At 34.9% G+C, this 22,363-nt stretch overlaps 2 protein-coding genes across 2 annotated transcripts in view; one reads left to right on the forward strand and one right to left on the reverse strand.

Moving 5' to 3' along the window:
• Nucleotides 1-22,363, forward strand: part of Nbeal1 (neurobeachin like 1) — a 190,717-nt gene that overhangs the window by 54,130 nt on the left and 114,224 nt on the right. Inside the window, 2 exon segments of the mRNA XM_047546399.1 lie at nt 418-724; nt 10,545-10,651. Coding sequence (XP_047402355.1) covers nt 418-724; nt 10,545-10,651 — 414 coding nt within the window.
• Nucleotides 18,771-19,361, reverse strand: LOC124981315 (ADP-ribosylation factor 2-like). Its single transcript, XM_047547611.1, has one exon. It carries the CDS (start codon nt 19,332-19,334, stop codon nt 18,771-18,773), a length of 564 nt encoding a protein of 187 aa, XP_047403567.1. The 5' UTR covers nt 19,335-19,361.

Genomic DNA, 22,363 nt, shown 5'->3' on the forward strand with positions numbered 1-22,363 from the left:
AGGCTGCTAGTTTAATTCTTGGTTTTACCTTTCCATGATATAAAGGTAGCTTCAAATATTATTTCTGCATTCTAGACTGGAAGAAGGTGAAAGGACCAAGGGCAAAGGAAGGGTCCTTTCCCTTTTACTTGTAAAATGACATCCTCATCATAGTGTTTTGCCATAAATCCTTGAACAGCACTATGTTACATGGTTGCCCTTAGCTGTAAGGGAGGGTAGGAAGTAAATTTTCTGTTAGTAGTGAGGAACAGAAAACTTAATATGTATAAAATACTAGCAGTGTCTATCAAATTAAAAATTTCATGTGTGTTGATTTAGTAAGAGAAAAAGTTTCCTGCAGACTTAATCCTCTTTGTTATTGGAAGCTTTAACAGATCCTCAGATTTGTTTTCATTTTTATTGTCTTTAATGTTTCAGAGAAATGCTTTGCAAGCAATTTCTCCAGCCACCATGGAAGTTCTTATGCGAGTTTTGGCAGATTGTGATTCCTGGGAAGATGGAGATCCTGAACAAGTGGGTAGAAAGGTAGAACTGACTCTGAAGTGCCTTACAGAAGTGGTACACATTCTTCTTACTAGCAGTTCTGACCAGCGCCAAGTGGAAACCAGTACTATTCTGGAGAACTATTTTAAATTGTTAAATTCAGATCATTCAGCTTTACCCAATCAAAGACGGTCCAGACAGTGGGAAAGCCGGTTCATAGCTCTGCAGATCAAAATGCTGAGTAAGTATTCAATAAAGACAGTTTTCTGAGAGTAGAAAAAGGATGGGGACTTCACAGTAAGCAGCTTCCCAAGATGGAGTTAAATCAGCAGTTCTGCAGCAGCAGAATGAGAGAATTGGGGGAAAAGAGGAAGGAAGCAACTCTAAACTAATATGAAGAAGAAAACTAAAAATATTGGTTCCTAGAACAGAAAGAGAATTAATAAAGGTAACTGATGGCAGCAGTGTCAATTGTGCTGTGGCTCAGTGGGGGAGGCGAAGCACTCCTCCAACAAGAAGAAAGACACTTTGCACTGAACTTAAGAAACAGATGCTACACCCACATTTCTACAATCAGAGCAGCTAATAAACTCAGAAAAGCTGGGTAGTGCCTATCAGAAGGCTACAGAGAGAACTGGTAATCCCCATCAGAGGTATTTGACTCTCCCTACCTTATTGAAACAGGGAAACACCAACAGCTTGAAGGAACAAGAGTCATTGATTGAACTTCCCAAGCCAGTAGACTTGGAATTACTGCAACTTAACATTGTTTTTCAGAAACAGTTCTCTTTTTCCTTCCTTGCTTTCTTGTGTGTATGTATGCATGTGTGCGTATTTGGTATACTTGCTTTTGGAATACCCGAGACCAAAGAGCCACTTAGGTTATGCTTTTCTCAGGATTGGTGAATATGAAAACCAATCTGATCATAGAAGAAATACTCTGACGGGACTCTGCAGAATGCAGAAGAACAAAGGGTACTTCCATTGAAATTGGCAAATTGATCCATGGAATTAAGAATATGACTTGCAGGATAGGGATCTAGGTCTGAGTAGCTTTAAATGAAAAATACCCCCCCACCAAAAAAAAAGTTTAGTACACAAAACTCAGAATGAAGTACAGATCAATCCAGAACTGTCTTTAGATGAAGCTGATGAGGGAACTGGACAATTGACCTTATAGAATTAAACTCCTACCCCTTGATGTAACAGCAAAGCTATATTGAGAAAGAAAAAAAGTTTATCCCCATTGTCCCTCTAGCAAAGGTGACCAAGAAAGGAGTAGGTAGAATTCTGCATATAGATTCACCTAGTAAGTTGGGACGGTTTGGGTCAGGGCTGAAATAAGGAAATGATACAAGATTTGCATTTGAGTGTCTTCCTCATAGTTGGCAGTTTCTAAAATTTGAAACACGAGATACAAAAGACTTTATTTAAAAAACTTCAGTTAATCTGAACCTTTGAATGATAATTAATGTATTAGCTGAATGATATTAATCAATACCTAAATATCTCCTATATATAACTATTCTACTTCAGCCTCTTCTGTACCCATGTTATTTCCATTTAACTTTCCCTTTGCACCCCCACTCTTACCTCCAGCCTCCTCATCCCCTCTTCTTCCATCCTTCCTATTTTTCTCTTTTCTTTATTTTATGTTTTTTTTCCCCCTACTGGGAATTAAACCTGGGGAACTTTACCACTGACCTAAATCCCCAGTTCTTTTTTATTTTGAGTAAGGGTCTCTCACTAAGTTGCTGAGGGTCTTCCTAAGTTGCTGAGGCTGGCCTTGAACCTGCAATCTTCCTACCTTAGCTTCTCAAGTCACTGGGAGTAGAGACATGTGTCTCTACTTTGTTTTATTTTATAAAATAAAACAGCTCTATTTTGTTTTATTTTATATTATTTTCTTGGTACTGAGGATTGAAACTAGGGGCACTTTACTACTGAGCTATATCCCCAATCCTTCTTATTTTTTATTGTGAGACAGGTCTTGCTAAGTTACTGAGTATCTTGCTGGGTTTCTCAGGCTGGCCCTCTAACTTGCCAACCTCCTGCCTTAGCCTCCTGAGTTGCTGGGATTACAGGCATGTGCCACCATGCCCAACTTCTATTTTATTTTTTATACCATCTTCAAATCCAGTTTAGTGTAGTTTTTAATGTGTAATCCTTTTAGCCTATTGAATGTTATTCCTCTCTCTCATGTTCCTCTTGGGTTAATTTAGTTGTAGAGATCATTAGTAATTACATTTATAGCATATGTTGACAGATGGGTTAAACTATCAGGGTTACTTGCAGCATTCTCTCCTTTCAAAGAAGCATTGGAAAAAATGGCATGGTATTGGCCCAAAATAGACGAGTAGAAAGTGGCACAATATAGAAGGCACAGAGACAAAACCCACATAAATACGGTTATCTCATACTAGACAAAGGTGCCAAAAATATACATTAGAGAAATAATAGCCTATTCAACAAATGGTGCAGGAAAAATTGGAAATCCATATGTAACAAAATGAAAGTAAACCTCTATCTATCACCCTGCACAAAAATCAACTTAAAGTGGATCAAAGATTTGGACACTAGAATAGAAACCCTGCACCTAATAGAAGAAAAAGTAGGTCCAAATCTTCATCATGTTGGCTTAGGACCTGACTTCCTCAACAAGACTCCTAAAGTGCAAGAAGTAAAATCAAGAATCAATAAATGGAATGGATTCAAACTAAAAAGCTTCTTCTCAGCAAAGGAAACAATAACATGAAGAAAGAGCCTACAGAATGGGAACAAATCTTTACTGTATGCACCTCAGATAGAGCACTAATCTCCAGGATATATAAAGAACTCAAAAATTCTAACAAATAACCCAATCAATAAATGGGCTAAGGAACTGAACAGACACTTCACGAAAGAAGAAATACAATCGATCAACAAACATATGAAAAAATGTCCATCATCTCTTGCAATTAGAGAAATGCAAATCAAAACTAAGATTTCATCTCACTCCAATTAGAATAGCAATTATCAAGAATATAAGCAACAATAAGTGTTGGCGAGGATGTGGGGGGAAAAGGTACACTCTTACATTGCTGGTGGGACTGCAAATTTGTGCAACCACTTTGGAAAGCAGTATGGAAGTTCCTCAGAAAACTTGGAATGGAACTACCATTTGAACCAGTTATCCCATTCCTTGATTTATATCCAAAGGACTTAAAATCAGCATACTACAGTGACAGCCACATCAATGTTTATATCAGTTCAATTCACAGTAGCTAAGCTATGGAATCAACCTAGATGCCTTTCAACAGATGAATTGATAAAGAAAATTTGGTACATATACACAATGGAATATTACTGAGCCTTAAAGAAGAATGAAATTATGGCATTTGCAGGTAAATGGAGAGAATATCATGCTAGAGAAGTGAAGTAAGCCAGTTCCCAAAAAGCAAAGGCCGAATGTTTTCTCTGATAAACGGATGCTGATTCATAGTGGGGGGTGGGTAGGGAAAAATGAAGGAAATTTGGATTATGCAGAGGGGAGTGATGGGAAGGGTGGTGTGATGGGGATGGGAAGGACAGTAGAATGAGACAAATATCACCTTACATACATGTATGAAAAAAAATTTTTTAAATAAAAAAATTACCAAATGTGAAAATAAAATTAAGTTGAGAATTAAAAAAGAAAAGAGGCATTGGAAGTTGAAAATATTACTTGGATTATGCTGAACCTATGTGTCAAACCTAAGATATACCATCAGTATAGAATTTATTACAAGGAGATAACTACTCACCAAAGGACCCCCACATAAGAGAAAGGGGAATATATCTCAACAGATATGTCATTCTGGCACCTATGAAAACATAAGGGAACATGCAAACAAGTTTCCCTCAGATTTACAATCCTCCAATAAAGGAAATGATACATTTAATTATTTCTTCTTTTTCTTTTTCTTTTTCTTTTTTTTTTGATGGAGCTGGGTGTTGAACCCAAGGCCTAAGGCATACTAGGCAAGCACTCTGTCACTGATAGCAATGAACTAGGAACCCACAGATATTGATTGGGATAAAATTACAGAGAAAGACTACAAAAATGTTGATTATTAAAATGATTTATGAACTAAAAGAAGATCTAGGGAATTGATAGCGAAGATGAAGAAGGGAACAGACAATTTCAGTAAATATAGATTCTGAAAAGAAACCAATTAGAGATCATGGAAATAAAAGACACAGAAAATCAAATTAAAAATTAAGTTGAAAGTATGACCAACAGATAAGGTTATGTAGAAACAAATTTCATACCTTGAAGATAGGATATATGGACTTGAATACTCAGTAAGCAGTAATTAAAAAAATATGATCAGAATATACAAGAACTGTGGGACGAACAGACCTGACTTAAGAGTTGTTGGAATAGAAGAGGGCATGGAAATACAAGCTATTGCCATCAATAACTTTTTAGTGAAATAATATCAGAAGAATCTTCAAATCTTAGGAATGAAATGGACATATACACACGGGGCTTTAGAACCCCAGATTGACAAGTTTAAAAAAGAACCTCTTTAGATAATGCCTAATAAAAAATAAGGATACAATATTAAAAGCTTCAAGAGAAAAGTGTGAGCTCACATTTAGAGGTAAACCAATAAGGTTAATTTCAGACTTCTTAACACAGACTCTAAAATGTGGGAGGGCTTATAGTGAAATAATTCAAGGTCTGAAAGAAAACAGTTGCCAGCCATGATTGCTTTATCCAGCAAAGCTATCCATCAGAATCAAAGAAGAAATAAAAATTTTCCAAGATAAGGAAAAACTAAAGAATTCATGATCTCTAAGGCAACACTACAGAAAATGCTTAAATAAATACTACATGCAGAAGAGCTTAAAAACAAACCCCAGAGCTCCTGAATGCTTGATGCTCACTATAAGAGCAGTTAAGCAATTGAAAGTTAAGACCAAATTAAATGTATGAAACAAATCAAAATGGCAGGAAACTATAAACATCTCTCCATAATAACTCTGAATGTAAATGGTCTCAACTCTCCAACTAAAATCATGGAGTTGGCAGAGTGGATTGAAAGACAAGACCCAAATATATGCTATTTGCAAGATTCTTATTCAAAAGACATTCATAGGCTGAAAGGAAAAGGTTATTCTATGCAAATGGATTTAAAAAAGTAGGTGTATCTGACAAAGACAATTTCAAGAACTACTGTTAATGAGAAGAGATGTGGAAGGTCACTTCATCCTGGTAAAGGAAACAATAAGAAGATGCAATGGTATTAGGTATTTTTAAGCATTATATGTTGGTTCACCTAATTACATTAAAAAATCCCACTTATTGGCACAAAATGTCAGACCCCAAATACAGTAATACTGGAATGATTTTAGCATACCCCTGTCGCCAATTCAGACATAAAATCAATAAAGAAACTTCAGACCTAAAAAATACCATCAATCAAATGAATCTAACAGACATTTATAGAATATTTCATCTAATAACAGCTGAGTTCACTTTCTTCTCAGCAGCTCATGGAACATTCTGCAAAATTGATCATATTTTAGGACACAAGCAGGTCTTAGCAAATATTTTAAAATTAATATAATTGGTATAATATAATTGGTATCACTCCCAAACCAAAACCAGACTGACACCACTAGGAAAGAAAACTAGAGACAATTCCTAATGAACATAGATACAAAATATTTAATATAATATCAGCATTACACATTTAAAAATTAAGAAGCTTGTACACCATGATCAAGCTTTTTCATCCAGGAATGCAAAATTGGTTCAACATACACCAATCTGTCTGTATTTGTAATGCATCACATAAATTGAATTAAGGACAGTAATCATATGATCGATCATCTCAATAGATGCAAAAAAAAAATCATTGACAGAATCCAGCACCCATTCATGCTAAAAAAAACACTGAAGAAACTAGGGATAGAAGAAACTTACTCAACATTATAAAGGATATATATAACAAAACCAACAGCATACTGACTGGAGAAAATCTGAAATCAGGAACAAGACAAGCATGTCTTGCTCACTCTTGTCTTTTCTCACCACTCCAATTCAATGTAATATGTGAAACTCCAGGCAGAGTGGTTAGTTAAGAGAAGAAAACTAAATAGATACAAGCAGGAAAAGGAGAAGTTATATTATCTGTTTGCTGATGATATGATCCTCTGCTTATAAGACCCAAAAAACTGCACCAGAAGACTTTTGGAGCTGCTAAGTTCAGCAAAGTAGCAGAAGATCAATATACAAAAATCAATAGCTTTCTTGTACACCAGTAATGATCCTGCAGAGAAAGAAATCAAGAAAACCTTTCTATTCACAATAGCCTATATAAAATATCAAAATTAATCAAAGCAAGAATATAAAAGACCTCCACAATGAAAATTCTAGACCATTGAAGAAAGAAATTGAAGATGATCTTAGAAGATGCAAAGTCTTTAGTAGCCAGAATTAATATTGACAAAATGGCCATATAACCAAAAGCCATCTACAGCTTTAGAGCAATTTCCATCAGAATAGTAGTGGTATATTCACAGAACTAGGAAAAAAAAAAAAGTCCTAAAATTCATATGGAAGAATGAATGACCCAGAATAGCCAGTTATCCTGTGCAATAAGAGGATTACAATACCTGATCTCAAAATACACTATAGAGCAGTAATAACAAAAATGGCATGATATTGGTATATCAACAGACATGGAAACCAAAGGAATAGAAGAGACAAAGATACACAGATTCATACTCATCTGATCCTTGACAAATGTGTTAAAAGCATATGTTGGAGAAAAGTTATCCTTTATAACAAATAGTGCTGGGAAAACTGTATATCCATATGTAGCAGAATGAAACAGGATCATAATCTCTTACCCTGCACAAAAATTAATTCAAAGTGAATCAAAGATGCAGGAATTAGATCAGAAGCACTGCTATTGCTGGAAGAAAATACAGGGTCAACATTCCAACATGTTGGCACAGGCACCGACTTCCTTAAAGCTCATGAGTGGGGTGGCTTCAAATTTAAAACCTTCCGCACATCAAAAGAAACAAGATCATGAAGAGAGCGCCCACAGAATGAGAGAAAATCTTTGTTAACTACCTTTTTTGACAGGGGATTAATATCCAGCATATATAAAGAATTGAAAAAGCTTAACATCAAATAACCCAATCAATAGCTGGGCAAATGATGTAAACACACATATTTCAAAAGGAGAAATACAAATGGGCAACAAATTTATAAAAAAAAAAATTCCAAAATTCTTGTAATCAGGGAAATGCAATTCAAAACTACACTGATGTTTCATCTTACTCCAGTTAGAATGAATAGCAGCCATAAAGAATATAAATAACAAAAATTGCTAGTGAGGATGTGGGAAAAAGGGTACACTTGTACATTGTTAGTGGAACTGCAAATTAGTATAACCACTTTGGAAAGCAGTATGTAACTTGCTTATAAGACTAGGATTGGAACCACCATATGACCCTGGTATCCTATCTTACCCAGAAAAACTAAAATCAGCATCCTATAGTGATACGTACATACAATGTTTATGGTAGTACAATCAACATTGGCCAAGCTGTGGAACCAGTCTAGGTGTCTGTCGACAGGAGAATGCATAATGAAAATGTATATACACAGCCATAAAGAAGAATAAAATTATGTCACTTGTTGGTAAATGGATGGAACTGGAAAACATTGTATTGAATGAAATAAGGAAGACTCATAGAGTCAAGGGTGGAATGTTTTCTTTCTTGTGGAAGCTAGAGAAAGAGAAGTAAAGAATAAAAAAAGGGATGTCATGCTAATGGAAGGGAGACCAGTAGAATACAGGAAGGGGATCAGAAACAGAGGGCATGGAGAAGTGCTTGGGATCAAATTCTATCAAATTATGCTATGTCCATGTACAAATGTACCACAGTGAATTTTGTTTTTATATGTACTTACAATGTACTAGTTAAAATAATAGTACTAATAGAAAGGAGAGAGTAGAGCAAGATCAGGGAGAGGGAAGAGGGAGGGAATACTGGAGAATGAAATTGATCAAATTTTGTACATCATGAATATGGCATAATGATTTTCACTATTATATATATTTATTAAAGCACCTATTATAAAAGAAAGGTAATTTTCTCTGAGTCTATATTTTACTTTCATATCTCATATTTGTTTTGAAATATAGAGCCACTGTATGGAAAGTGTTGATTGTTTAGTTCAGATAGCATGTGACTTGATATTTTAACTTCCAAATAATTCAATATAGAATTGATTTGTTTTTCTACAACACCTTCAGTTTAGCAACAACAGAGTCAAGTTGACTTTCTTTTGTGAAAGTAATCCAGACAAGGCATGGTGGCACACACCTATAATCCTTCATACTTGGGAGACTGAGGCAGGAGGATTGCAAGTTTGGAGGCCTACCTGCTCAATTTATTGAAACCATAATTCAAAATTAAAAAAAAAAAAAAAGAAAGACTGGGGTTGCAGCTTAGGGTTAGAGCCCCTCCTCTAGGTTTTGTTTTATTTTTTTGGGTCCTGGGGATTGAACTCAGGGACACTTGACCACTAAGCCACATCCCCAGCCCTATTTTGTTTTTTATTTAGAGACAGTGTCTCACTGAGTTGCTCAGGGCCTTGCCAAGTTGCTAAGGCTGACTTTGAACTCTTGATCCTCCTGCCTCAGCCTCCTGATCCACTGGGATTATAGGCATGTGCCAACGTGTCTGGCCCTTCTTTGGGTTTAATCCCTAGCATGAGACAAGGTAGGGAGTGAAGGGGAAGAGAAAGTATAATCCACTAAAAGTATATATTAGAAAGAATAGTCAGTGTGACTTCAGATTTCTAGAAAATGTTGATTTTCAGAAATTGCCATTTGTAATGTTTTACTTATGATAAGAATTGATTTTGTATATGCTTTTATAACATTTTGTAGAGGTTACTTCTATATCTGTCCATGGTCTAGAAGGCCTTTGATTTTCTTTTTTCTCAAAGCCTCTGTGTGTCTTTCTCTTTCCCTCTCTTTGAGGTAGATGTTTGTGTCACTCTGTAGATAGTTGTCTCTGCTGTTCTGCTTTGTAAGCTCCCTCAACAACATATGGTTTCTTATTGTATTGCCATGTTAGATTGGTAAATACAAATGTTATTAACTAACAGGTCATTTTTTTTTTTTTTTTTTTTTGGGTGCTGGGGATTGAACCCAGGGCCTTGTGCTTACAAGGCAAGCACTCTACCGACTGAGCCATCTCCCCAGCCCCAACAGGTCATTATTATAGAAATAAAATATTGTCATTACAGCTAAGCTAGGAAAGTCACATAAGAAAAATGGAAAAAAAGAAGTTCTTTATATTCTACCACCCAGACATAACATTAATGGATTGGTGTATAGCTTCATGTATATGTAGAATCAGTTTAGAATATGGGCATCAAAATCTTATTGAAAATGATTCATTATAACATTTGTTTCTATAGGAAGATAAGATATATCTTACATACTTTGTTATTTTATGTTATAAAATGTCATGTTTTATAGTTATTGAAAGTTAATAAATAAGTTTTTGTCTATATTGAATGGAGTTCTTTTTTGTTAGGAACAAAACATGGTGTTGCCCGGGATAGATGTCTTTAGTTTCTGGATGGAGATATCTCTTCAATAGGAAATGAGAGCATAACATTGTCCTCTTTTTCAGGACCATGTGTTAATTTTATAATGTATAAATATAAGTGTTATAAAACAACCAGTTGTTGCCTATTAATAGCAAGTTGGACACAAACAGTTGGTTAGACTTGAGCCTTATGATGGAAGAATAAGTAAATAAATCTCTGGGAAATACTTATATAAGTCATGTAAACTTATTGCATTTTAAATTATTATAAAAATGCTCACTGTTTCTATCAAGTAATAATTACAAATTTTGTTTTCTATTCTTCATGCCTGTTATTGCCAAATTAATTTTTATCTGTTTTGTCAACTGTAAAGCCTAAATTTGATAATAGTAAATGTTTGAATGAGTCCAAATTTTTGCCATTAAATAATTTTGTTTTTATTTCCTAGATACCATCACAGCCATGTTGGATTGCACAGACAGGCCTGTTCTTCAGGCCATTTTTCTTAACAGTAATTGCTTTGAACATCTCATACGACTGCTACAGAACTGCAAGGTACTTTTCTATTACTATTGCTTTTGATTTTTAAGAAACTTTTGTTTTCCATGTTTTAATTCAAATTTTAGCCTATTATTACTGTTTTTATAGTTTGTGTTTGCTTTTATATAATCAAGATTTTTTTTTGGAGGGTGGTACTGGGAATTAAACTCAGGGGCACTCAACCACTGAGCCACATCCCCAACCCTTTTTTGTATTTTATTTAGAGACAAGGTCTCACTGAGTTGCTTAGCATCTCGCTGTTGCTGAGGCTGACTTTGAGCTCTTTGTCCTTCTGCCTCAGCCTTCCAAGCTGCTGGGATTACAGGCAGGCACCACCATGCCTGATTGTAATCAAGTTCTTTACTGATTGAAATTAACATTAAATCATTTGTAATTGTCTAAGTACTTTAGAGTCAAACTGAAAACTAATTTCTTTATACGATGAGCATTTCAGTTCATGACATAAATTTTTTTTCTCATTTAATCCAGGAAGAAACTGAAGACCCCAAAATTAGTTGCTTCTGATTTCTTGGCTAGCCATTTTATCAGAGCATACTAAGATGATCTAGATTTTGCCTTTAGTTCAGTTGGAAATGTTGTCTTCTACCGATCTGGAAACAATATTCCATGTTATCTATCTTATAATGTCTGCCACTGATTAACGAGAATATTTATATACAATATGAATTTTTTCAGTGCAATCCTATTGCTCCAACTCAAATTGTTTGTCATTGGCTAAATGATATTTTTGTATAAGAAATAGCATTTTAGTTAACTAAGTAGACTTATTTAATATTTGTAGTGTATCAATTGTGTGTCAAATACTGCTCTCAGACTGTTGATTAAAATAAGAACTGTACTACAGGACTTACACTTTGGTTGGGGACAAGACAAATAAGAAATCAAAAATATATAGGAGACCATTCGATGGTAAATGCTATGAGGAAACACTGGGTTGAGGGTTACAGCATTCCTAGGAAGAGATAGATAAAAAAGATAGATGCTTTTGTATCTAGTTTGGTTAGTGAAAGACTCCAGTAAGAGGACATTTGAGGAGAGATGTATAGGAAGTGAATGAACCAAGCTACACAAATATCAGTTTCCTAGTCAGAATACCAAAGTTCCTGAAGTGGAAGCACTCTAAATATATTTAAGGAGCAAGATATAGTCCATGAGGCTAGAGATAAAATCAGAAGGAGCCAAAGGCTAAATTACTTAGCATCTTATAGACTATGTAAGAACTTTTGGTGTTTATTACATTGGTACCAATTACCATAGTGAATGGTAAATGGTTTAATGCTGGGGATCAATCCTCCAGGGCATTGTGCATGCCAGGGATGTGCTCTACCACTAAAGTACACCCTCTACCCAGGGTATTTGTTTTTTTAATCAAAATTTATTATGCTATAAAATTTGCAACAACTTCAGATAAACCTAAGCATTTGCTGTTTAGCAAGCTAAGTTCCAAATAAATGAAAGTATAAAGATCACAAAATATTTTCTAGAAATTTTAAATAATAGATATCTGATTTGACCTCTTTGACTAGACTTCGAATACTTTCTATTAATGTCCTTTTTAATCATTTTTAGATTTCAATAAATTAAAGGTAACATTTCATCAATATGACCAATCTTCATAGCTGTTTTTGTTAAATGTTTTATAATCATTCCTTATTATACCGATATACATACTAATTGCTTTAACTAAGAATTTAAATGGGCTATAAAATTGTGTCATTTTATTTCTGAATTTAGATTTTAGAAAATTATTTCTAGTTCATAGAGATTCCATTGATTTTACTTAGAGTTCTAGATAGTTTCTCTTCCCCAAATACACTTTTTTAAAAAATATTTTTTAGTTGTTGATGTACCTTTATTTATTAATTTATATGTGGTGCTGAGAATTGAACCCAGTGCCTCACACATGCTAGGCAAGCACTCTACCACTGAGCTGCAACCCCAGCCCCCTAACTACACTTTTGATAACATTTTTATAATGTTACAGTATATCATGATAGGGAAAATAGTTATTTTTTCCTCAAAGACTATTTCCTTTGCCTTATCCTTCCCTTGCTTTTTACTCATTTTTTTCTTGTGGCATCAGGTTAAGCTGTACATGCTGTTTTAAAAGTGGCACTGTTCACCGTCATTCATATTGTAATTCTGGAATAACTGTTAACTTCCATCAATAATGATGGTCATTTCTCAGGAAAACTTTTTTTTAAAGTCAGAATTTACTACACTAAAATATAGATATTGCTTATCTTTCAGTTGGTTTACTTTAATACCAGATTATAATATTTTACATAAACACTTAACTAATACAATGAGGAAAGAGTTTAGTGTGAGGGTAATTTTTTTTTTTTTTAGGTTTGCATTTTACAAAGACTTTTCAACATATTGTCCAGTTGAAAAATTTTAATTATATATGTATTTTTGAGACATATTCTCTGTTGAAAGTGTTCATTATGGAAAAATTGATACAATAAAAAAGAAATAACCCCTATAATTCTATAAAAATAAAGGCTATTATTATGATTAAGTGCTTGCTAATATGATGGACAGGCTATTAATTGCCTTGTTTGTATTTGAGGTCACACAACATATGTTGTCCTCATAATGACTGCTTTATAGATCAGGCAAGAAGTGGCAGAGCCAGAGTTTCAGTTTAATTCTTCTTAACTTTAAGGCCTTCATTTCTTTTCTTTTCTTTTCTTCTCTTCTCTTTTCTTTTCTTCTCTTTTCTTTTTGTTCCCTCAGCTGGGGCTGAAACCCAGGGCCTCGTGCGTGCTAGGCAGGCACTCTTCCACTGAGCTACATTCCCAAATGCTTTTTAAAATTTTATTTTGACACAGGGTATTGCTAAGTTGCCCAGGCTGCCCTCAAACTTGAGATCCTCCCACCTCAACCCATCCTGAGTAGCTCGGGTCAAGGATGGGGTGGATTACAGGCATGCACCACCACACCTGGCTAAATAATGCATTCTTATTGTAAAGTAGATACATTGGTATTGTACAGTTCTCCCATAAAATATAAATATATTAATTCTAACATTTTTGCTCATGGTTAAAAATTGGTAATAATTCCTAATGGAAAAATATGTTTCTGTTAATGGGAAAGTAAGATCAAGTATCAAGTTGAATAGTATCAGTAGAGTGAATTAATATATTTTTGATATGTCTAAACCATATTATAATACTAAACCAAAATTTGAAGCTACCAGCTACTTGGCAGTTTTTCCAGTGTTAGTGTTATCTTCTTCTGCAGTTGTTCAGAGGCTATATAAGTTAGTACAGACTTGTAGAAACCTTAATGTGTTTGTTAGTGAATTTCATAAAACATAAGATTGCATTTTATAATGCAGCAGTATTTTGATGCCAAACACAAAATATATAGAAACTAGACTGTATGGAAAACTGCATTAAATAGATGCTAAAGGGCAGAAGCACAAAAGGAGAACTTGACTTCTTATTTTCATAAGTAGAGCATACCACATACTGACTTACCATTTAAGAAACAGCAATTTCAGCTTATATAAGCAAAATTGGGAAAAGAAAATGGTTAGCAAGTACAAACAGAAAAAATAATTTGAAGTCCATTTAAAAATTTCTTAAAAATTCTTTTTAGATACACATAAAAGTAGCGTGTATTTTGACATATTATACATATATGGAGTATAACTTATTCTAATAGAATACCATTCTTGTGATTGTACATGATGTGGAGTTTCACTGGTCATGTATTCATATATGGACATAGGAATATGTCTGATTCATTCTATTATCTTTCCTATCCCCATTCCTCAAACCCCATTTTTAAGAGGTTGAAAATTTCTTCACATTTCAGGTTTTTTTTAACAGAATATAGTAATCATTTTTCTTGAAAAATAACTTTATAAATAGGTTTATGTCCTCCACATTTTATATGCTGTATTTGTGATCATTTGAATGATATACTGGATTATTTGAATTTTCCTTGGATAGTAAATATTTCATTGTAAAATTTAATAAGTGTCCCATTGTCACAGAAACTGCTGTCTAAAACTTAGAACTTATAGGAAATCTTTCAGTTAGACCTAGATTGCAAAAAAAAAATAAGCAATGAAACGTGCTTAAGTCTTCCAGAGATGACCGACACTGTGGCCTGATTGCTCTTAACCCATTGTTCCAAGGTGTTTCATCTCCTAATTGGGGTTTTTTGTTTGTTTGTTTTTGTTTTGTTTTTGTTTTTTTGCTATTTTCCTCTCATTAACACGGTTTTCTACAATTGGAAATGCATTTTGTGTGCATACATATATATATATATATATATATACACACATATATATATATATTTAGTTGTAGATGGATAGTACCTTCATTTTATTTATTTTTATGTGGTGCTGAGGATTGAACCCATTTTGCTAGTCAAGTACTCTATCACTGGGCCATAACCACAGCCCCACATTTGTGCTTTTGATAATAGAACTTTGTTATACACATAGAACTGTCAACTAGTACGTCTATCAGGGGCATCTCATGACTAGTATGACCCAATTGAAAGATTGCTTTTGTCCTGATTTTTAGGTGAGATAGAGTCTCCTGTAAGTACACTAGTAAGGTAGTATATGTAGTTATTGGGTCTGGAGCATTTTGAGAGATAGGACAAATTCCATTAATTTCAAACCATGTCTAGTTTCTGCCTCTGTGCAACTCCAAAAAACTTTTAACCAAGGTCCTTGAAAACCTTCTAGTTTCCAAGTTTAATGGACACTTGTTTTTATTTTTGCTGGCATTTTCTGTTTATCACTGTTGCTTATTGCCTTCTTGAGAAACTTAAAAAAAAATTGTTCATTAATGCCTACACACTCATCTTTTCTATGCTTTTTTCCTGTGTACCACAGGAGCTGTTCTTTAGTCTCTTTGGAATATTCCCTCTCTAAAAATACTAGCATTACCTGTTTGATTCTAGGCTTTTACCCTCCCACACCTTAATTTGCGTATGCTTTGGATAGTCTCAACTATGTCCATGGCTTTACATATAATCTGCAGCTTTTTTTTTTTTTTTTTTTTACTAATATTGATCTCTCTTAAGGAATTCCCATTGAATGCCACTCAGACATTTATCACATCTAAAATAGAACAAATCATCCCTTACTCTGTCTTTTTCTCTTTCCTTCCTCATCCTCACACCTACTTCTCTTGTATTTCCAGTCTAAGTAATAGACACCAATTCTACCCACTTTCTCAAGGGAGAAACTTGGGAATTACTGTAGACTTTCCCTACTTTCTCATTGTCCATGTCTGCTTATCTCACCTGTTTTGCTTTTAAATATTTTCCCAATAGAGCCTTTTATTACCATTGTCATTGCTTTATTTTAGGGTCAATTTTTTTTTTTTTTTGCCAGATTATTGTAGTGTTTTATTCTTTTCTCCCTTTTCAGTCTGATACCCTTCCACACTGAAGCCCCAAACCATCTTTTTAACACACTGATGCCATCTATCAATGCTTCGCTTAGTATGTCCTCTCCAAACCATAAAAATATTCTAGTGATCATTAAATCTCTTTACCATGACCTGTTTTAAGACTCTTAAGAAATCTCGCTGAGTCCTATCTGTTAAACCTTTTCTACATAAGCCATTTTAAACCCTTCGTGGTTTTTTGAACCAGTTGTGTTTATTCTTGCTTCTTTGTCTCCTTCACATTCTTGACATTCAGCTACTAGAAATACTTCCTTTCCTATTCCTTTTCTGTTTAATGACTATAATATTTTCTGGTTCTGTCAGATTTAGATAGATACATATTTTTGTCCTGCAGAGTATCTTTCATAAATCTGTGGGGTGTCACACATTCTTTTTATGCTTCATACTAGACAATCAACTATTTGAAGGTGAACATTATGATTCCATTTCTTCTTTCCCATCAGTAGGTCCTTGCTACACAGTAAAAGCTTAATAAAGTTGAATTGATTAATTTTAAAGTTGAGAGCCTAGAACAGGAGGATTATATGTGGGGGGGGAAGCCCTAATGAATACTGAGGATTATATAATATAATGCTGAGGATGAAAAAGGAAGCGGAAAAGCATTTCTGTGTCCCTTCTTTGGCAGAAAGTAGTGCAGCAAGAAAAATTTCAAACTAAATATATTTTGTTTATGGTCTTTAGGACCTAAAGCTCAAGTTTTTGAAGTATTAGAACATCATATGTAAAATAACATAAACTACAATCGGAGATTACCCCCCTTTTATGTATAAGTATGATTTGTTTTATGTTTTATTTTGTTTTGAGGGGCTTGGTATCAAACCCAGGGCCCATCCTACACTAGGACTCTACTACAGGTCTTTAATTACCTAGTGTATTATGTAAAACTGAAGTTCTGCATCTGTTAAAAATCTCCTCATTATTTCACTTCTCAGCCCCTGGCAACCACTATTCTACTTTCTGTCTCAATGAATTTGACTACTATATTTATCTCATATAAGTGGAATTATACTGTATTTGTCCTTTTGTGACTTGCTTCTTTCACTTAGCCTAATATCCCCAAGATTCACCCATGTATATGTATTTCTTTCTTTTTAATAAGGCTAAATGATTTTACATGGTAAGTATGTATTGCAATTTTTTTTCCTCCTTCCAAAGCAAGTTCTTTATTATCCAGCTAATTCACGAGTGTTCAGGAAGCGTAGCACCATACCAGGTATACTGGAGTGAGCATAAATATAAAAGTATGAGACACAGTCCCTGCCACTTTCAAGCATACAATCTGAATATTTTTCAGGAATTACTGTTCAAAATCAAATCTGAACTTGCCAGTATTGCAATAAGCATTCTTTAAAGAAAAACATTATGTCCCACATTTACCATTTTTTCTTATTATAACTTTGTTGTTATCAATGAACAAGGTTTACTTTTGTTAAAATTCACTTACCCTCCCATCTCTGTAATTGGAATCAAGACTTCTTTAAAAAATGAATTTTAAAATCTTAAATGGTGGAAGTGCTCAGATACAAATGTGGCTAACAGTTGTTTGGACAAAAGACCTCAAAACTGAGAGAGCCTAGCTCTAATTAATATTTGGAGACAACATAAAGCATAAAACTGTTTCTAAACAGTTTTAAGATGTTACTCCATCCAAGTGGGAGTGAGGAGCCAGGGAGAGTGATCTAGGCAAGAGGTATTTCTTACAGAATATTTAGCACCTACTCAGGGGCAATGCCAGGGGTGGCAGGGAGCGAACTTCCTCCCCAAAATTAACCTCTTTATTTTCTCACAAACTTTCACAACTCACAGGTGTGAGATTCTGGAGGAGAAACTAACCAATATCCTAAGGTGGACTAAGACAGTGAACATGGTGAGACTCCTCACAGGAGTGAGCCTCCTGCTTTGTGTAGAGCATTGGGCACAGTAGGGAAGTGGGAACAGCAGCCTCCGGGCCTAAAACCTGAGATGGGATGGTGTCACCAGAACACAAAAGCAATATCCCTCACTTCCTCCACCTGACCCTCCCTATTCCCCCCAGTGGAACCATTACTCCACCATGGACTGTGGGGCTCCAGGAAGAGCCTTGGCCTCACACTGGGCTACTCCCCAAGGGTCTCCATTTGGCAGGTAATGGAGCAAGTAGCCTAAGGAAAAGACTGGACAATTTTCTAGAGTTACACTCCTGATACTCAAACAAAGAAATCACTGATTTCTTTTAACTAAAACATGTTAAAATCAGGAAGTTGGCTAAAAGTAGAACTTAAGGGAAATGTTCCAATCTGAACCTCTTCACTCTGTAGTAAGTACCTTTTCTTTTTGAGAATCGTTGGCTTTAAAGCACTCAAAAGTAAGCTGCTAACTTGGAAGTAATTCCTTCCTTCTTACAAAATGACACCAAAGTCTAACAGGACTGTAGGTATGCAGAGATGGCAGACCCAGGACTCTAACTGGATCTATCTCTATTCCTCTTCAACTTCCCTTTCCACCCTGAAGACCACTCTGGCTATCGTGCACCAGGGAGCCTCAGGACTCCTCCATTAACTGCAAAAATGATGATCAAAGCTATTGAAATAGAAGGTAGTGTTTAAAACTTAACACTGGTTTTCTTATAGTGTGTATAAGGCACAGTGTGAGAAAACTGCCCCCACTCCCAGCCACACAACCACCAAGGCTCCTCACATGCCCACATGCACCCAGAGGCCAGCTGGCTTTGCCACAATGCACAGGGGATGGACTGTTTCAGGTTGCTTCTGATTTTTGAGCTGGTTGGAAAGCCGGTTCAGGCCTTCGTAAAACCCATCTGCACTGGTAGCACAAGTAGCCTGAATGTACCAATTTCTCTGGTGGAGGTCATGTAATCCAAGCTTGTCTGTTATCTCTGCTGCGTTCATAGCATTGGGAAGATCGTGTTTATTTACAAACACCAATGAAACTGCATCTCTGAGTTCATCTTCTGCTAACATTCTAGTTAGTTCTTCCTGGGCCTCATTGACCCTCTCTCTGTCGTTACTATCAACCACAAAAATCAGACCTTGGGTGTTCTGGACATAATGTTGCCACAAAGGTCTAATTTTGTCCTGGCCACCGACATCCCATACTGTGAAGCTGATATTTTTATATTCTACTGTCTCCACATTGAAACCTATTGTAGGGATGGTAGTCACAATCTCTCCAAGCTTCAATTTATACAAGATGGTGGTTTTTCCAACTGCTTCCAAGCCCACTATAAGAATCTGCATCTCTTTTTTCCCAAATAGACTTTTAAACAATTTTCAAAAACATTTCCCATTGTAGTTTAAATCTATAACTGTCACCTCTCTGAGAACTGCTATAGGAACAGCACTGACTCGGTTACCTTTAGATTTCAGCTCCCCTCCTGTATTGCAATTTCTTATCCACCCGTATGTCAAAGGACATTTGGGTTGCTTCCACCTTTCAGATGCTGTGAATAATACTGTGAACACAAATATACAAATATCTCTTCCAGGTACTACTTTTAGTTCTTTTGAATATATACCCTTGAGTGGGATTACTGGATCATATGGTAATTGAATTTTTAAGTATTTTTGTGGAACTGCCATACTGTTAACACTGTTTTGTATTCCCAACTAATAGTGCACAAGGGTTCCACTTGATATCTGTGTGTGTATGTGTGTGTGTTTTGACAATAGCTATCCTGTTGTGTGTGAAGTGGTATCTCATTGTGGTTTTGAATTGCTGTTTTATAATGATTAGTGATGTTGAGCATCTTTGCATGTGTTCATTGACCATTTATATATTTTTGGAGAAAGACTATTTAAGTTCTTTACCCATATTTTAATCATTCTGCCATTCTGCCTGGTGTGACATGAAACCTCAATGTACTTTTGATTTGCATTTCTTTAATTGCTAATGATGTTTACCATTTTTAAAAAATTTGTTAGCCATTCATATTTCTTCTTTTGAGAAGTGTTTGTTTAACTCATTTACCCTTTTCTTAATTGGGTTACTTGTATTTTTGTTGTAAAGTTTTTTTGAGTCTGTTATATATTCTAGATATTGGTCTTCTGTCAGAAGAGTAGCTAGTAAAGATCCCCCCCCCCCAAAAAAAAAAAAGATTTTCTCCCATTTTTATGGACTTTCTCTGCTTTGAAGTACAGAAGCATTTTGATTTGATACCATCTTAATATTAATTCATGGTATTATTCCTGAGTTTTAGGGTTCCTATTGAGAAAGTTGTTGCTTGGGCCTGTATGTTGGAATATTGACCCTATGTTTTCTTCAAGGAGTTGCATAGTTTCTGGTCTAATTCCTAGGTCTTTGATCCACTTTGAGTTGATTTTTGTGTAATGTGAGAGATAAGGATATATAGTCTCATTCTTCTATATATGGATAACCAGTTTCCCTAGTTCTCTTTGTTAAAAAGTCTGTCTTTTCTCCAGTGTATGTTTTTGTCACCCTTTGTCAAGGATCAGATGACTGTGGATGTATGAGATTGTCTCTGTGTCTTCTATTATATATCATTGGTCTGTGTATCTGTTTTTTATGACAGTACCATGCAGTTTTTGTTACTATAACTATAGTATAATTTGAAGTCAGATAATGTGATGCCTCCAGCCTTGCTTTTTTGTCTTAAAATTGCTTTAGCTATTCTGAGTCTTTTAGCCTTCCAAATGAATTTTAGGATTTTTTTTTCTATTTCTGTGAAGAATGTCAATTGTGTTTTGATGGAGATTGCATTGAATTTGTATATTGCTTTTGGTAGTATGGCCTTTTTTTAATAAAATCATTCTGTTTTATTTATTTTTTAAATTCATTTTTATTGTAAACAAATGGGATACATCTTGTTTCTCTGTACATGAAGTAGAGGTATACCATTTGTGTAATCATACATTTACCTAGGGTAATAGTTTTTGATTCATTCTGTTTTTTTTTCTCCCCCCCCCCCTCCCACCCTCTTATCCCTCTTATCCTTCCTCCATTCTTGCCCCCTTCCCACCCCCTATATGTGTTATCATCCGCTTATCAGTGAGATCATTCGTCCTTTGATTTTTTGAGATTGGCTTATCTCACTTAGCATGATATTCTCCAACTGCATCCATTTGCCTGCAAATGCCATAATTTTATTATTCTTTATGGCTGAGTAATATTCCATGATATATATATATACTACAGTTTCTTTATCCATTCATCAACTGAGGGGCAAATTAGCCATTTTAATAATATTAATTCTGCCTGTCCATGAACATGTGAGATCTTTCCATCTTCGGAGCTCTTCAGTTTCTTTCTTCATTGTTCTATATTTCTCATTGTAGAGGTCTTTTTGCCTCCTTGGTTAGGTGTATTCCTTGTTGTTGTTGTTTTGAGACTATTGTGCATGGAATTGTTTTCCTGATTTCTTTCTCATCATATTTGTTGTTGGTATATAGGAAAACTGTTGATTTTTGTGTGTTGATTTTGTAATCTGCTATTTGCCAAATTTGTTTATTAACTCCAGCAGTCTTTTGGTGGATTGTTTTGGATCTTGTCAGTATAGAGTCAAATCATCTCCAAAGAGTGATAATTTGATTTTTTCTTTTCCTATTTTAATCCCTTTTATTTCCTTTTGTTGCCTAATTGCTCTCGCTAAAATTTCTAGCGCTATAGTAAACAAGAGTAGTGAGAGTTAACATTCTTGTCCCAGATTTTAAAGAAAATACTTTCAGTTTTTCCCCATTTACTATGAGATTGACTTAGTTTTTCACATACAGCCTTTCTGATGTTTAGGTTCCTATTATCCCTAGTTTCTTCAGTGTTTTTATCATTAATGGGTATTGAATTTTGTCGAAGGCCTTCCCGTCATCTATTGAGATGACTAAGTTCTTAATTCTGTTTTTGTGATGAATTACATTTATTTGAATTGTGTGTATTAAACCATCTTTCATCTCTGGAATAAAATCAACTTGGTTGTGATGTATAATCTTCTTAATATGTTGCTGAACACAATTTGTTAATAGTTTATTAAGGAATTTTTGCATCTGCGTTCATTAGGGATACTTATCTGTAGTTTCCTTTCCTTGATGTGTCCTCATTTGGTTTTGGAATGAATGTTTTACTGGCTTCATAGAATGAATCTGGAAGTGTTCCATCCCTTTATATTTCATGGAATAATTTGAGGCGTACTGGCATTAGTTCCTCTTTAAAGGTTTTATGGAATTCAGCTGAGTATCCTTCTGGTCCTGGGCTTTTCTTTGTTGGACACAGTTATTTTTTGGTTTTTACAAATCTTTGTTATGAGATTGGAATTGTG

This window comes from Sciurus carolinensis, chromosome 3 (genome assembly GCF_902686445.1).
Source record: "Sciurus carolinensis chromosome 3, mSciCar1.2, whole genome shotgun sequence".
Taxonomy (NCBI): Eukaryota; Metazoa; Chordata; class Mammalia; order Rodentia; family Sciuridae; genus Sciurus; species Sciurus carolinensis.